This window comes from Hemicordylus capensis, chromosome 2, assembly GCF_027244095.1.
Source record: "Hemicordylus capensis ecotype Gifberg chromosome 2, rHemCap1.1.pri, whole genome shotgun sequence".
Lineage (NCBI taxonomy): Eukaryota > Metazoa > Chordata > Lepidosauria > Squamata > Cordylidae > Hemicordylus > Hemicordylus capensis.
This window is the reverse complement of record NC_069658.1, coordinates 426202401-426218309: the sequence shown is the minus strand read 5'-3', so window position 1 is coordinate 426218309 and position 15909 is coordinate 426202401. Positions and strand designations below refer to the sequence as shown.

Genomic DNA, 15909 nt, shown 5'->3' with positions numbered 1-15909 from the left:
CTCTCTCAGCCTAACCTACCTCACAAGGCTGTTGCAAGGATAAACATAACTGTGTACACCGCTCTAGGCTCTTTGAAGGAAGAGCAGGATAGAAATGGGAAAATAAATAAATAAATCTTGATAGTAAATGGTTTAACCCAAACTTGGTTCTCCCACTACAGGTTCACTGAATTAATCCAGAACCAGGAATAACAGTGCCAGACAAAGCAGGGCTACATCTCTGGAATCCTGGTTGCATATGAAAGGGAGACTAGAAATGTGAGTACTGTAGGATATTCCCCTCAGGGGATGGAGCCGCTCTGGGAAGAGCAGAAGGTTCCAAGTTCCCTCCCTGGCTTCTCCAAGATAGGGCTGAGAGAGATTCCTGCCTGCAACCTTGGAGAAGCCGCTGCCAGTCTGTGAAGACAATGCGGAGCTAGATAGACCCATGGTCTGACTCAGTCTATGGCAGCCTCCTCTGTTCCTAAGTGTCAGTGCCAGGACCCTCTCCAGCCACCTCCTCACCTCTCTTCAGAATGGCACTGTTGAGAAGCACAGTGCCACTGCTGCTGCCCAGGTCGGAGCAATCCCAACGCCTCTCTTGCAGCTGATGCTGGCACTCATGGATGGCCAGGTGGAGGCCCTGCAGAGCTGAAGCCATGGCTTCCGGGCTGCGCAGACAGAGTCCAAGTTGGCGCCGGCTCAGCCAGGGAACAGTCATGCACACAGTGTTGGGGGTAAGAGCAGATTCAGCCAGCATCTTTGGCCCTAGGAAGTCGTGGCCTAGGGTCCTGTAGGAGGACAGAGAAAGAAAAGGGGACCTTGACTTTGAGAGTCAACAAGCAGCAAGAAAGAGAAAGCGGCAGTGGCTGGCAAGCTATTATTTACCACTTGACACCTGATCAGGAATACATAGTAGTGGGAAATGGACAACATATTGTGACAGGCTGGAGGGCCCATTAATTTACTTCACCAGTTTATATCCTGCCTTTCCATCTCAAAGGAAACACTCAAGGCAGCTTACAAGAATGTAATAGGAATAGATGGAACGGGTCATCTTGGGGGTAAAATGAATGCATCCCACTAGTCCCTGCCAGAAAGGATGAATCATGTGACAATTAGCCAGCAGGACTGCCACTGGTCTTAGTTTTTGGGCCAAATGCAGGATAGCTCTGGCAGGAGCAGGGGCTTATGAGTGGAGCCCAGGGGGTTCAATGAACCACCAGACATCCTGGGACATCACCACCACTTCTGTACCAATGCCCCCCAAATTTTCAAATCTGCCCTTCCCATATATTTCTGACACACAGTTGGATACCCTGTATTGCCAAGTATGAACAGCTGAACTGAAATTAAACACCTGAGGCTGGATGGACTCTTGATCTTATCCACTATTCTCTTCTTCCATCTTAGAACTGAATATGAATTTGAATTGTTCTTACTTTCTCCTCCTTCCTCTTTGACCCCACGAAGCATCTCTCTCTTCCCAGAGCTACAGAGAACACCCAAGAGTTCTAGTCTCCATGAAAACTATTAGATTCCATTCCATTCTCAGAAGGGAAACAGAGACTAGGAACCAAGAGTCCTACATAGCTTTTTAACCTAAATCTCACTCCCGCCCCCCTGCCACACACACACAGCTGGGGGTTAATGCATTTATTGTACATATGTGCGGGGTTATGCAAAACCCTTCTGGCCATCCAGCCCAGCTCTACTACCCCCGAGGGAGATCTCTGCACCTGGGTGGGTAAGTTTCCAAGGGGAAATTCCCTGCCTGGCCCCCAACTGGCACCAGATGAAAGCAAGGCTGAAGATCAAAAGCATCACCCTGCGGCTCAGCACCCAAAAGGGTGGGGGTGTCTGAGTGGGGGCTGGATGCTCCCATGACAAAAGGAGAACCCCTCCCAGATCTAAAGCAGGATGTCTCTGCAGCAAAAGAGGGAGGAGCAGGAATAACCTGGACAGTAGCAAACACAGACATGCTGATGTGGAAAAAGGAAATAATGCCAGATTTCCTGATAAGAGAAGGCCCCCCTAGCAACTACGCAGTGATGGGCTATCTTCACAGCAGCTGCATGCGTCGTTTTAGTGACTGTTCCGTACTGACAGTGACAGGAGGCAATCCTCCCTATCAACACCCTAGCCCCCAGTCAATAACTACGGTACTTGTGAACAACAAGCATTTTCCACACCGAAGCTATGAAAGAACTTTCCAGAAGTGGGGCAGCTTCTCTTAAGGCACTTTCACAAGACATAGGGAAATGGGAAGCTGCCGTCTACTGAGTCAGACCCTTGGTCCATCTAGCTCAGTAGTGTCTACACTGACGGGCAGCGGCTCTCCAAGGTTTCAGGCAGGAATCTCTCTCAGCCCTACCTGGAGATGCCAGGGAGAGACTGAACCTGGGACGTTCTGCTCTACCACTAAGCGACACAGTCTCATCCCCAAGCAGCCACAGAGGGACCAAACAGTTCCTCGGAGGAGAGTGGGCACACACACCACAAATCCTCAGGCTAGAAACCCTTCTCACACTCTGAAGAGAAATATGGGAGCAGAACATGATGGCGTGACCACCATTTTGGAAGCTGTAACACACATTTTGTTCCCTATGAGCAGAGGAATAATGTTTTCCATCATGTGAGTCAATCCTTGGCTTATCGCAGTAAGAAGATAAAAAGTGCTGCTGTTGTGGGTCAGAGACTAACTGGCTTGGTCATTTGCAGGCAAGGAAGAGACAGCTTCCTCAGAGAAGTTGAGGAAGATCTCTCAGGGTCATTTTACACTGGGCCTGTAGGGCGGCATGGTTGCTCTCTCCTCCAGGGGTTGCTTCCATGCCACTCTACGTGGAAAGCACAAAGCTTCCACCCACGTTACATAACAAGCCAGTGACACACCTCCCAGGGGGCCAGGTGTGTTGACAACATGTTATGTAAACACATGTTTTGTACACATGCATGTTAGGGTGAACACGCCACTCTCGGTAAAGTGGCCCTCGGTCCTCTTTATGCATCTGATGAGGAAGGCGAACAGCCACAAGAAGCCAGTTAGTCTCTCAAGAGCTATAGCATCTTGTCTCTTCCTGAAGATAAAGCTTTCCCCAAACATCTGCCCCATAAAGACAGGGCAAAGCCATCAGCACAGAGAAGGGGAACTGTGCATGCTCTCAACCCATGGACGTTATGTCTACTAATGCAGAGCTAGTGTGCAGCAGAGCTCCTCCCCAGCACCCTCTAGCATATATTTGCAATTCACCACTTTGCTTGGTCATCTGTGGTGAGTGAAAACTGCCTATATGTCAGCAGAGCAGAGGTTCAAGCAGCTCTCTTCTGCTCTCTTCTGACCTTAAAGTACCACTGGCTGGTGAAAGTCAGCAAGGAGGCAAAAGGGGGACCTCCCAAACCAGCCCCACTGCACACCACTGTTTAACATATGAAGCGCTCGGCTTCCCTCTGCTAGAGGTGTGTTTTCAAGGGAGGAAGCCCTATGCTTGCAATCTGGACGTATGAAGCCCCCTTATCCAAAGTCAGGCCATTGGTCTGTCTGTCTAGCCCTGGTATTGTCCGCTCTGGCTGGCAGCAACTCTCCAGCGTCTGGGGCAGGTAGCTCTAAGTTCCTTGGCTTGGAACAGGGACTGAGAAGGAGGGACCTCCTGCATCCAAAGCATGTGCTCTTCCACACACTGAGCTAGGTCCTCACTGCTCCACCTAGTCTAGTTTGGTCTTCAGCACTAAGAAGACAGAGAGGGACTTAGTGCTGCACTATGTGTCTTTGCCTGCCACGCTGTTAAAGCCACTGCCCCTCCATAGCTTCTTCTTGGCCTTCTGACTTTAAGGCCAGAAGCCAGGGAGCCCCCCGCCCCTCCCCGTAAGGCAGACAAGAAGCGTGAGGGGCATACAACCACCCCTGAATTATTCAGCGCAACACTGCTACAACACTGATTTGGGCCAACATGGGTATCATCCTTAGCAACAGCTTGCATCTGATTGCAAACCCAAACAGAAGACCCACACCCTTCTTTGCTGTGGGTTAAACTAGAGTAACTACCATCCTCAGTTGCATACATAATCACTAACAATCCCTGCTCCACCCATAAACATGCATCGAGCCCAACCATTCCCTACTCTTCAGCCAGCCTGATTATGGGTATAAAAGCATCGAAAGTGTATGTCCATCATAGTGGGGAATCTGCCCTAGGATTCCTGCCTCTCAGCTTCCAGCCCCCACAGTTTTAACCCTCCAAATCCATGGCCTTCCTGGGAATTTTGGAATCTTCCTCGCTCTCGTAAACATACAATCCTGTGGAAAAGCAGAGACGAGAGAGAGCAAACTGGGCAGAGGCTACAGCTATAGAAGCTGTTCTGAGCAAACTCCTGGCGACACAGGGGTGCCGATGCAGTAATGGAGAAATGTATGCAATGCCAGTCGGGCAGAGAAATGCCCTTGACACCAGGGCAGTCGTCGATTAGACCTCACACAATCACAACAGTGCTGTTCTTTGTGGACGGCCCCACTCCACCTCTATCAAGGATGGTGTCCCTAGAGGACTGTGTCCTCTTGGACAACCTATCCTGGAAATATAACACGGCCCCATCCCCAGTGATGATCAAATCACTTACCCTCTCCAGAGACATAGGCAGGCAGCAAAGAGGCAGGTATTCAAGCGGGGGCTCCTCCTCGGGGCCATCCTGAGCTCTGGCCGCAGTGTGTCGTGGGCTGCTCTCTGATCTGGCTCCAAGGTCCCCTCTCCCTCATGTCCTTGCTAAGGCGGCACTGGGGTGGAGGCTCTGGAAGAGGAGATGGTTTAGTAAAGTGGGGGTGAGGTGGGAGCAACTCAATAAACCTTTCCCAACAAGGACCTCTCATCCTGACAGAAGCTCCTTCAGCCCATCCTACTCAAGCCATGTCATTCCTGATCAGGTTTGGGTGGGGGAGAGAAGAGCACAGGTGAGGCTGACAAGTTCCAGCAATCAGCACCCCCCCATCCCCTCCTCCAACTAGATATCTCAGCACCTTCCCCAGATTGGAAATGTAATCCACTTAACATGGAGCCTGGGCTAAAATCAGCAACATTTTTGCTGGCAGCGCTCCTGAATCTTTAACAATGGGGTGACATGCAGGCATTCAGCAGGCACAGTATACTTCGCCAGCAGCAATGGAGAAAGCATTACCTGTTGAATTTCTGCCACAAAAAGGAACGGTGGATTGCCAGAGGGAGAAACGGTTGGAAACGCAGAGGACATGGAGGGAGCCTAGTAGGGCCAGATCTCCAGCTTGCTCCAAACGACCCTGGCTCAGCGTTCTCCAAATACACACCGCTTTTCACAGCTTCACCACCCAGCTCAGAGCCCCAACCCACGCTTGCTCCCTAGACCTCCCTTTCCCAGACCCAGGAATCCTGACTCCCCAAATCTCTGCTTTACCTGGATCATATGTGTCTTTCACTCCCTATTTTGCAAGAATGTCGTTCCTTCTTGCCCGAAGCCTAGGTCGCAGCTGGGGAGGGAGCCATCCCCTCTCCTGCTCTACCCCGTCCCCCTTCATCTACCTGCCCCTTCTCTCCCCCCCCCGCCCCCGTCCGCTACAGCCTCGCCTGGGCGAGGTTTTCCCCGCCCCATCCGGGGGCAGCTGGTGCCGGGAAGCAGCTGTTCAGCTCGGGTGCGGTTCCAGTGCCCACACCCACGGGCGTGAACACTATCCCGCCGTGAGTCCCACGGGCAGCATTCGGCGCCTCCAGTCCCTCCTAGCATCAAGCCGGACCCACAGCCTTCTCTAGGGCTCTGACCAGGAGCCCCCTCTGCCTTCCCACTGGCAGCAAGGAGAAAAGCCAGGAATCCGAGTCCCCCGAACGTCGATCCCATCTCCCCGGAGCGATTGGATCCACTCTCCCACTTCCCCCCAGTTGTCCAGATGACCTCTCTATCCTCCCCCGGGTGGACAGCGCCCTCCCTTTGTCTCTGCAGCTAACCTCGCGCGCTCGCCTCGTTCTCTATCCGTCCGAACGATCCACTCCGTTTCTCATCCAGTCTCGACGTCCTCAGACCTCCACTCCCCTTTTCCTAAGCTCTTCTGCGGTTCCTCCTGCCTGAGGCGTCCCAGCCCCGCGGAAGCGTGGATCATCCTCGCGTTCTCCTCCTTCCTTGCTGGAGGGACGGAGGGAGGGAGGGGGAATCACACAGAATCGCGGACTGGGAAGGGGAGATCAAAAGGCCATCTAGTCCGATCCCCTGTCCTCGGGCAAGCCCATGCCCTCCCCCCTCCATCTAGGCCTCCGTGTGCCGCAAGAGCAGGTGCGCTTGCGCTTCCCGAAAAGGAGTATCCTGTGTAGCCGAACAGCTCCAAAAGTTTGGGACTCTACTAACAAATCTTCAAATATGTTGAGGCCCGGATTCTGACGGTTTACCTAAAAGGAGCTTTACCTCCAGTCCCTGATTCCCCAGAGAGCGGGAACCCGGTGGAAGCCTTCTTCATCCCAGTCAACCACAATTCAGGCACCAGAAAAGGAGCATCAACCGCCAATCTTCATAAACGTTGTATACACACGTCACTTGAATCCCTTCCTATCCAGCTAGCCCCATGGGTTAGAGAGACAGCAACGATTGGCCTGGAAATAAAGTCAGAATATCCCACCTCACGCTGCACTCCCAATGCTCATTTCATTCCACAGGGCTGCAAGGTTATTAATCAAGATTATTAATTAACCTCAGAAGCAGCTGCATTAAAGGAGGCGCATTTGGCATGAGCCTCTTTAACGTGTGCCTTCCCTCAAGTGGCACGTGGACACCGAGACTCAGAAAGTGCCGCGGTTGGGCTGCAGCTTGCTAGATGCGCCAATCACGCAGGCGGTCCACTCCAGAGCAAACAGGCTCCCCAAAGGTGGCATGGTTCGAACAGAATATCCTAGATGGCATTAGCAACCCGCCCCGGTTCTATGCAGAGCTAGGCGCGCCGGCTCTGCATAAGCTCAGGCTGGACGAGTAGTGCACTGCCTTGCAAAGGCATGCATGCTCCTCCAGCTTGCATTGCATTGCAAAGGGACACGGGACAGACGCGCTGTTTTGCTCAGGAGCTCAATGCATTGCCTTTGGCGTGCTTACGCTTGTTATGCATTTATTTTGGAGCGCAGAATGCATATGCTTATATTATATAAATTATACCAAGCATGATATAATTGCACAGGGAATGAGCATCGGTTGAACGGCCGAGGTCAGCTTTGCACTGCACTTTAGTATACTTGGAGGCAGCCTGCCACCTCAGCGCGTGCACAGGGGATCAGAAGTTGGGATCTAAGGACGAACTAGTCCGTCTCGGCTTCTCTTCCCCGGCAAGGCCCACAGATTGGCCTACACTATCCAGACAACAAGCACAGAGCGGATGGATTTCAGGAAGCCCACCGAGCAAGCGACTTTAGAGGCCTTAAGTAAGTGAGCCAATTCATTCACCCTAAGTAGGAAGGGTCCAGCCACTACTAGTAGCTTCCTGTTTTCCAAGCCCAGCGCTTGCTTCCACCTTAGGGCAGTCCACGCTTCGTCCGCAGGCTCCCCGCCACGCCCAAGCGGCGGGTGGGTCGCCACCACGTGCAGCGCTCAGCCAGGCTCCGTCCTGACAGCGCTGCTGGCGCGAAGGGGAAGCCGCCCCGCGGCCCAACTCACGTGCAAGACAGGGACTTTCCAGGGCGGGCCCGACTGATCGGCAGGCTTGGTGGGCTTTGCCTGTGCCCGTCTCGCCCAGGAGCCGGGACCTTCCCCGAGTGAGGCTTCCACCAGGGGCGGGGGGGGGGGGTGGCCGCGGGAGGCTTTTATGGCGCGCGGGAGGCAGCAGTTCTTCGACTCCATGGCGCAGCTCGCCGCGACTCCTTCCTCCCTCCGCCAGCCCTGTTCTCCCCACCCGTTTATCTTGGCTGCAGGGGACGATTATGTATGAGTCAGAGGGGAAGGTGAGGCTGAGGGTGGGATTGAATTGAACGGCGGACGGACGGCGGGCTATCCCTCTTTCCCGGCGGGGGTGGGTGACCACCAGGCCTTGGGCGCCAGGCCTAGTCTCGGCTTCTATTTCCATCCCTGGGAGGGAGGGACTGAGGTCTGGAGGGTTAGAAGTTGAACAAGAGGCTGGGGAAGGGCCAACACGTTTGAGTTCTGGCCTTTGCTCTGGCAGAGAGGTGGTCGAGTGGAATGCTGAGCACTGGGTTTTTGCCGCTGGGACTGCTCCAGGGAACCCGTTTGCAGAGTCCCGGCGCTAGCCCTGGGGAGAGAGCTCTCGAGAATGTGCGAAGTGCTCTCTCTCACCACCACCACCACCACTAACTGAGTAGCCATTGCACTCGCCCTGGAGGACGGTGTGCGTGTGTGAGAGAGGGAGAGAACAGCAGGTGCTTCGTCTATGCTGTCTGCCTCCATCCCAAAATAGACTCTCTCCACAGACATCTCTGCACGTGACAGAATGCCACCTCTCTGAACAGAATAGCACACGTTTGCCTTTTCTCACAACCTATTCCCTTTCCCAAGGGAGGGGATTTATGCACGTTCGGCCTGGTCTCCCTAAACACTGCTCACTTGGGAGCTTTGGCATTGCACAAACCATGTTCCTGGGAACTCCCTCCGGCTAGATAATCAACTGGCCTGACTTCAGTAGAGGATGGCACTTCCCAAAACGTTGTTCACTTCCTTGTGAATGAAGTCCACAAATACCTCTGCAATTATGCCCCAAGTGTTATAAATAGGTACAGTGTCTTAAAACACTTGAAGCATAATTGCAGAGGGTATTTGTATTTGGTCGAAGTTGTTTACGGTATCTCTGTCTGGCTTCTAATTGCACAATGGTAGCCTTGCAATGGTGAAAATAGGAGAAAAATTGTTTGCAGGTATAGTTTTCCCCCCACACTCATTTTGCACAAACCACTCTCATCTTGGCCATTTCCTCTAAAGAAACACCTACAAGTATTTGATAAGTGCCTCTGAGCATACACAGAATGCCTTTTCCTCCAGCCACTGGACAACTGCAACTTATCCCCACACACTTTGAAAGAAGAAAGGCTTTCTTTCTGGACTCCTGTACAGGTTTGAGTCTGGCACTGCTTTAAAAAAATTATAAGCTCACAGTTCCAAAAATCAACCAAATGTTTTAAATCTCATACTTTTAGATGGCACTTGACCATACCTATTCACTTTCACTACTGCATTTTATAAGAAAATTTTAATGTTTCTTGAGTGCTCTTTTACATTGAGACCATTTGGCCACCTATGAAGAACTGAACATACCAAGTTGGTTTCTGTTGAGTCAGTCTATTGATCTTTCTTAGAACTGACATGTGGCAAATTGCCTCCAGAACTTCAAAGAGGGGTCTTTCCCAGCCATGTCTGGAGATGCCAGAGAATCGAACCTGGGACCTTCTGCATGCAACGCACTGCAGAGGCTCTGCAGCTGAGCTGCATCTCAGGTGGTGCGCTTCAAGTTGAAGAGACTGTAACCCTGAAGGCATACAAATGTGTAGGATGACTTTCTGATGTGTCTGTATTAGGGGAGTGACATTTGAAGGTGCAAATAACTGCAGTCAGAAGACTCCTGACTGTCAGAAGAGTTATTGGTCCTGGCCACAGTGAAGGAACATTTGTCTGAAGGATCAGTCTAAAAGGCTCCTTAGGTGAAATGGAAGAATCAGGGCCATCTCAAAACATTTTGACATCTGAGACAGAAAAGTCAAATCAGCACCTCCAGCTACCAATGAACTGGAGGGGCACAATCCATGGGGAAGTTCTCCTCCAAGGGTCTCATTGAAATCTTCTGGTGGAATTATCATTCATGACACTGGCACAGGAAGCTCCTGGCAGATTTTGCCCCATGGAGCAGATCTGTCTGCCCGCCCGCCTTTGCAACCTTTAATTGCCTGCAAAAGCTGTCACCTGAGGCAACCACCCTCCCTTGCCTAGTAGCAGAGCTACCTCTGGATTGGATTGCCGCTTTTGAGATGCCCATTATAACTGGCAATATAGCGCATGACCATTAAGGAGCCTTGATAATGTTCAGAGTAGACACCCAGATGAAGGATGGAAAAGGCACCCTGCCCCCATTCTCCCAAATTCCATGTGGCTGAGCAGCTGGAACAGATGTGCCTCAACATGCTGCAGTGTTGCAGAATTCCCCTTGAGAGGAGTTCATATTTAACTACCTTGGGAAGAGGCAGCCTTTGAGAGTATAGCTCTGTTGGGGAAGAAATGGGGGGTCTTCAGCAGCTCAGTAGGCAAAAGACAATTTCCCCTGGTACAGAATCAGATCTAACACCCCCAGGCTGTAGAAGGCACTGTGCAATCTGAAATAGTGTAAAGGTGCATAGATGTCTAAGACAAGCACATTGATCTCCTTAAAATGATCAGAGCTGTGGAATGGCTTTGATACAGGGGAAAGCTGAAATTGCACCCTGTTCACCTGTCAGAAGCCCTCCAAGGAAGAAGGAATGTCTGGCTAAACTCCTCTCCCAGCCAGAAGTTGCCCATTTATAGTCATTGGTCTGAATCGAAGCACACTATGGAGATGGGGCTGTAGCTCAGGGATAGAGCACCTGCAGAAGGTACCAGGTTCAATCCCTGGCATCTCCAGGTAAGGCTGGGAAAGACTCCTGAAACCTTGGTGAAGCCTCTGCCAGTCAGTGTAGACAATACTAAGCTAGATAGACCAATGGTCCAACAGTATAAGGCAGCCAGCTTCCTAAATTGCTATATTCCAAGGATCTGAGGGGACTGAACCATGTCGCCCCCTCCCCTGTCACCTACGCATAGCCCACTGGAGTTAATCACATGATATGGCAGATGTTTTTGCTGTGAGTCAAACACCATGTCTTATATCCAGTGATGGATATATTCCAGAAAGTTGCAGTTGGGCAAAGCTCTTTACATATTTACAGATAAATATTTTTCATGCAGCAACACATCTAATACATACATTTATGAAACAGGTTGGGAAGAATTCTGGAAATCCCTGAAGATCATCCCCCTCACCTTCAATGAATGCAGAATAATGTTTGGAAAGATGTAGACCACTATTGCTAAATGAGAGGGAGTCGGGAATAGGAAGCAAGGAAGAACACAGAACTACGTTGCTGGATTGGGCCCAGGGTCTATCTAGTCAGTATCCTGCTTCCCACAGTGACAAGGACAATGAGGAATAGTTATATACCACTTTTCAACAAAAGTCTCCAAAGCAGTTTACACAGAGAAATAAAAATAAAGATGGATCCCTGCCCCACAAAGAGCTCATAATCTAAAAAGAAACATAAGATAGACACCAGTAACAGCCACAGCATCCAGTCAGATGGCTCTGGAAAGCCCACAAGCAGGAGATGAGGGCAATACCCGCTTTCTCACTCTTGCACCCCCAGCAACTGCCTCTGTTCTGAACATGTAGGCGACATACAGACATCATGATTAGTAGCAACTGCTAGTAGCCATTGAAGGAACAAGGAGCCAGTTGAAATCCAGTGGTTTTCAGCTCTCAAACTTTCTACAATGTTCTACCAAAATCCACAGTGTTGGATTTTCTCAAAGTCTGAGTCAAACATTTGGTGTCTTTGGACGAGAGTGTCTCGATATTACCCCAACGACTGCAGTTCATCTGGAGTGCACTCATTGGTGCCTCAGGCAGCAGAATGAAAAGAAGACTCCTGAGATGGAAAAATGAATTGTATTACTTTAGGCTGCAGGTGTGAGATCAATTGTATAAATACTCCCTTATGTAAACCATTCCCTGCAGTTAGAAAACTAGCACAGCAGGGAAAGGATGGGTCTAGGCTCTAGAACCTTTCCCCCCATATGTTAGCTTTCTACTTGCAAGGATTTATTTATTTATTTATTTATAGGAAAGCATTTGAAAATAGCAGTAGGATATTATTGATCTGAATTGGGGTCCCTCACATTCTTCCAGCTTAGGGCTCTACTAATTCATCCTACTGCATGTGTAGATTCAGCCTCAGTCCTTTTGAAATCACTGTGGTTTATTTCTGAATAAATTTGGATGAGATTGTATTGTGTGTGATGAAAGAAAACACCCGTTTGGGTGTTCGTTCATATTCATTCTCTCTCTCTCTCTCTCTCTCTCTCTCTCTCTCTCTCTCTCTCTCTCTCTCTCTCCCCATATGAAAGTCTGAATATTTAATGGTGAAAAATGTTGTGATTGTTTGCTGCTTCAGTAATCTTATGTCCTATTACAGGGTTTCTTAACTTTGTGCCCCCAGATGTTAATGGATTACAACTCCCATCATCTCCAGCCATGACCATTGTGCCTGGGGATGATGGGAGTTGTAGTCCATCAACACCTAGGGGCCCAAGATTACGAAACCCTGTCCTATTAGATGAAGATGTGTTTAACTTAGAGCCACCTCAGAGACACTTTTTTGATATTTAAAGCTCTCTCTGCAGTGCCTTTGTGATGATGATGAGTGATGTGTTGGATTGGTAATTGCATCTCTTTGTGCTCATAGATGACTTTGAAACAGGCAATAGTACTAGTGTGTGTCCCATTGAGCATTTGATTGCTGACATTTTCCCCAGAGGGTTTGCAACCAGAGCAGAGGTGATCAGAATCCAACAATGAATTAATCAGTTAAGACTTACTCCATTTTGAAGTCTTGTGTGCTCATGTTTAACATGTCTCAGAGGGATATTGACGGTTTACCTTGATATCTTGGGGATGAACCGGTACTCAGTGGTGGAGCATCTCCTTAGGTCTCAGGTTCAATCCATGGCACCTCCAGGTAGGGCTAAGAAAAAATCTTGGCTGAAGCACTGGAGAACAGCTGCCAGTCAGAGTAGACGCTAATGAGTTAGATGGACTAGTGGTCTGACTCAGTAGAGGGCAGCTTCCTATGTTCCTTCTCATGTCCCCGTTGTAGATCACTCTACTTGTTTCCAGAACTATGGTGTTGCAGCTGGTTGGTTTAGTTTTGAGGCTTTCCTTTTCAACTGCCTCATCTTAGGCAGTTTCCTCCCTCTTCTCTGGTCAGACAATAGTTAAAAACAGGAGGGGCGTCATACTCCACTTTCTGACTCACTACTTTAGGTTACCTTCCTGAACTGTTTTTATCAGTCGGACGGACTCCACCTGCATCTTCGTGTCATTCCCTCGGGGCAGTTAAATAACTCAAAGATGAATTGTGCTACCTTTTCTGATGCAGTGAAAAGAAATAGGGCCGGTGATCAGTGGATCTTAGGGCCAAGATGGACCAGACTGTTCCCTTCTCTTGAAATTCAGAGGGGTCGATGGCGGAATTTGATCGGAGCAGCGAGGATTGGGGGTGGGTGGCGAGTGGGAGAAGATACTTAGCCTTTCCCCACCCCACGCCCGGCTCACACTGCGATGCATTTCACATTAAAAACAAACAAACCCCAAAGGGCATCTTGTCTAGTCTGGCTCTTCAGAAACCTAGGCACAGGAAAAGGGGGGCAAGGAAGCTGTGTTCAAAGTACAGTTCCCGTGTTGTGCCCGGAGCCCTAGAAGGGGGCTGTACACAAATCTCATGCATTCATAATGGGAGGGAATGTGTGGGAAGCATCATTCCTGGAAATGCCATTTGTCACTAGTGAATAACAATTGCCTTACATAGACTCACACTCCCTCCCTCCCTCCGATTCACTTTCTAGCAAGGAGACAAGAAAGGGAGCATCCTCCCCCTAACTGGCAGTGATGTAGTTGAGTTGCGCATTCGGAGGTGCAGGCGCTCTCCATGACAGCCCCATGGCCATGCCAGAGAAGCCGAGAAGTACCAGCGCCAGGTCCCTGCGCCCGCCCCGCCCCTGCTAACTCCCCCTCCCTCCTATTAATGATTCTGCAGGTGATTCTGTTATCAGAATTCGAATGATTCTGTCAACTGTTAATGATTCTTCTGCAGTCAGAAAGGGCGCCGTGGAACCCTCAGCCATCCCAAACCGTCTGTGTGGAGAGGGTGAAGGCAGGACGGCTAGGGATCGATCGGGAGCAGCCGATTTCCCTTGTGTATTTTCAGTGTGCCGACGCTTAAAAAAACAACAAAAAAACCCCGGTGGGTAAATCCTCCAGGCTGGGGTGGCATTTGGAGTTCGGGGGGCTGCAGACGGAGGAGTGAAGCGCTCCGCGTCCTTGCTCCCTCCCTGCCGATGGCCCCCGCGGAAAGCAGTCTTGCCTCCTTGCAAGGGGCAGCCGGGCTTTCGGTCCACGCATTTGCCTGTCACGTGTAGGTCGGGCGAAGTCCGCGGACGGGTAAACACTGCTCGCTTCCCTGCCCACCCGAGGCATTGGGCAAGGCAATGTATAATAACCAATCCTGCAACAGCCCCTGCTGGCCAAACCCGGCACTGAATTCAGCCGTCAATCTCATTGGCTTGGAGAAAGCAAGGGGCCAGTAACTCTGCGGTACGGACTGAGTCCCGGTCTCGCCTCTCCCAAAAGGTCCCAGGTTACGATCACCTAGACTGGAGCTTCTGAGATCACCAGCCTTCGCCCTGAAGCAGAGGGGAAGGCGCTTTTGCTGTGGTTTGCATCGGAGCTTTGAGAACGGACGGAAATGATCGCAACGAACGGTGGCGGCTGTCGCTGCGTTTTGTGGAAACAGCCTCCACTCAGTAGCACTTCGCACCGACAGAGCATCGCAAAAGACAAGCCCCGGCCGTAGCGGCACACAGTGCAGCTGCGGCACTTGGTCCAGGAGGCAGATCCGGCCCTCTCGAGCCCCAGCACCATCTTGGAAGGGGCACACCGAGCTCTGGGGAGTGTAGCCCTTCCCAGCCCTAGCCCCACAGAGCTCTATGGGGAAAGAGCCGGGAAGGGCTCCCTTTCTCAGTGCAGCATGCACGCCTCCCAGGTGGGCGCTGGGGCTCGAGAGGACCCCATTTCTCTTAAGGAGTCCCACCAGTGCTGGGCAAGGCACAGAGCTAGGCCATGGCAACAGTAGCCTTGGAGCAGTCTTCCCGCGGGCTGTGCAGGACATTCGACTCTGGCGGAAGCTTCTTCACGCACGCCTAATAAGCAGTGAATCTGGGAGCCGTACTTGAGATCAGTGCTCCCGCCTCCCGGGACTTGCAGTGAAGAGAGAACGGAGGGGTTTGCTATTCGGGGCTTGAAACCTGAAAATGCGTGAAAATCCCCCTGCCCAAATTCACTCTGTCCACTCAGTAGCAAGAATATAAAAATACACTGGTAGCCGATTATTTATTATGTTTATAAACCTTCTCACAGACATAAGAACAGCCCTGCCGGATCAGGCCCACGGCCCATCTAGTCCAGCATCCTGTTTCACACAGTGGCCCACCAGATGCATCTGAGAAGCCCACAGGCAGGAGTTGAGGGCATGCCCTCTCTCCTGCTCTTACTCCCCTGCAACTGGTACTCAGAGGCATCCTGCCTTTGAGGCTGGAGGTGGCCTGTAGCCCTCGACAAATCTTGAGGAAGTGTGCAACCGCTTAACACACAGCAGAAATGAAACATAATAAAAGCAATTAAAACAATTTAAGAGGTAGTTTTAACAAAGAGCCTGAGAAATAGGTGGGTCTTATGGGTTTTTTCAAAGAGCTGGAGATGCTCTTATCCCTGTCTTATGCCAGGGAGCGCATTCCAAAGCCACAGAGAAGGCTTGCCCTCAAGAAGAAGAGGTTCTCAAATAATTACACAAAAGACCCTTCTGGGTGTATCTGAAGGAATATCATTGACACTTCTCTTTATGGAGATCTATCTAGTTTAGTGTTGTCGATGCTGACTGGCAATAGCTCTCCCAAATTGCAGATAGGAGTCCCTCCCAGACCTCCCTGGAGATGCTAGCAATTGAACTTGGGACCTTCTGCATGCCAAGCGGGTGCTCTTCTACCCCTGAGTTACAGCCCAATCCCTTTGACTTGTAGGCTGCAGGCATCCATTAGTCTAGCTTGAGCACTCTGGGAAATTTGCCAGATTGGTGGCTGCAGGAACAAGCAGTGGCA

At 50.7% G+C, this 15909-nt stretch overlaps 2 protein-coding genes and 1 long non-coding RNA gene across 12 annotated transcripts in view; 2 read left to right on the top strand and 1 right to left on the bottom strand.

Moving 5' to 3' along the window:
* The window catches only part of WNT10B (Wnt family member 10B), a 31295-nt gene extending 23564 nt beyond the window's left edge, over positions 1-7731 (bottom strand). The window contains exons 1-5 of one of the 10 annotated variants that reach the window (XM_053289307.1): positions 7627-7710; positions 6394-6578; positions 5943-6162; positions 4594-4761; positions 505-770 (exon numbers count right to left, since the gene is read on the bottom strand). In XM_053289307.1, coding sequence (XP_053145282.1) covers positions 505-770; positions 4594-4661 — 334 coding nt within the window. In that variant the 5' untranslated portion in view covers positions 4662-4761; positions 5943-6162; positions 6394-6578; positions 7627-7710. The other 9 variants (XM_053289306.1, XM_053289309.1, XM_053289308.1 and 6 more) reach the window with 9 other exon arrangements.
* The window catches only part of WNT1 (Wnt family member 1), a 52245-nt gene that overhangs the window by 4353 nt on the left and 31983 nt on the right, over positions 1-15909 (top strand). The window contains exon 2 of the mRNA XM_053289317.1: positions 162-258. Coding sequence (XP_053145292.1) covers positions 239-258 — 20 coding nt within the window. The 5' untranslated portion in view covers positions 162-238. The remainder of the gene's footprint in view (positions 1-161; positions 259-15909) is intronic.
* On the top strand, positions 7237-11986 carry LOC128342226 (uncharacterized). Its single transcript, XR_008314842.1, has 2 exons — positions 7237-7394; positions 10923-11986. It is a non-coding gene; the product is annotated as an uncharacterized LOC128342226 (long non-coding RNA).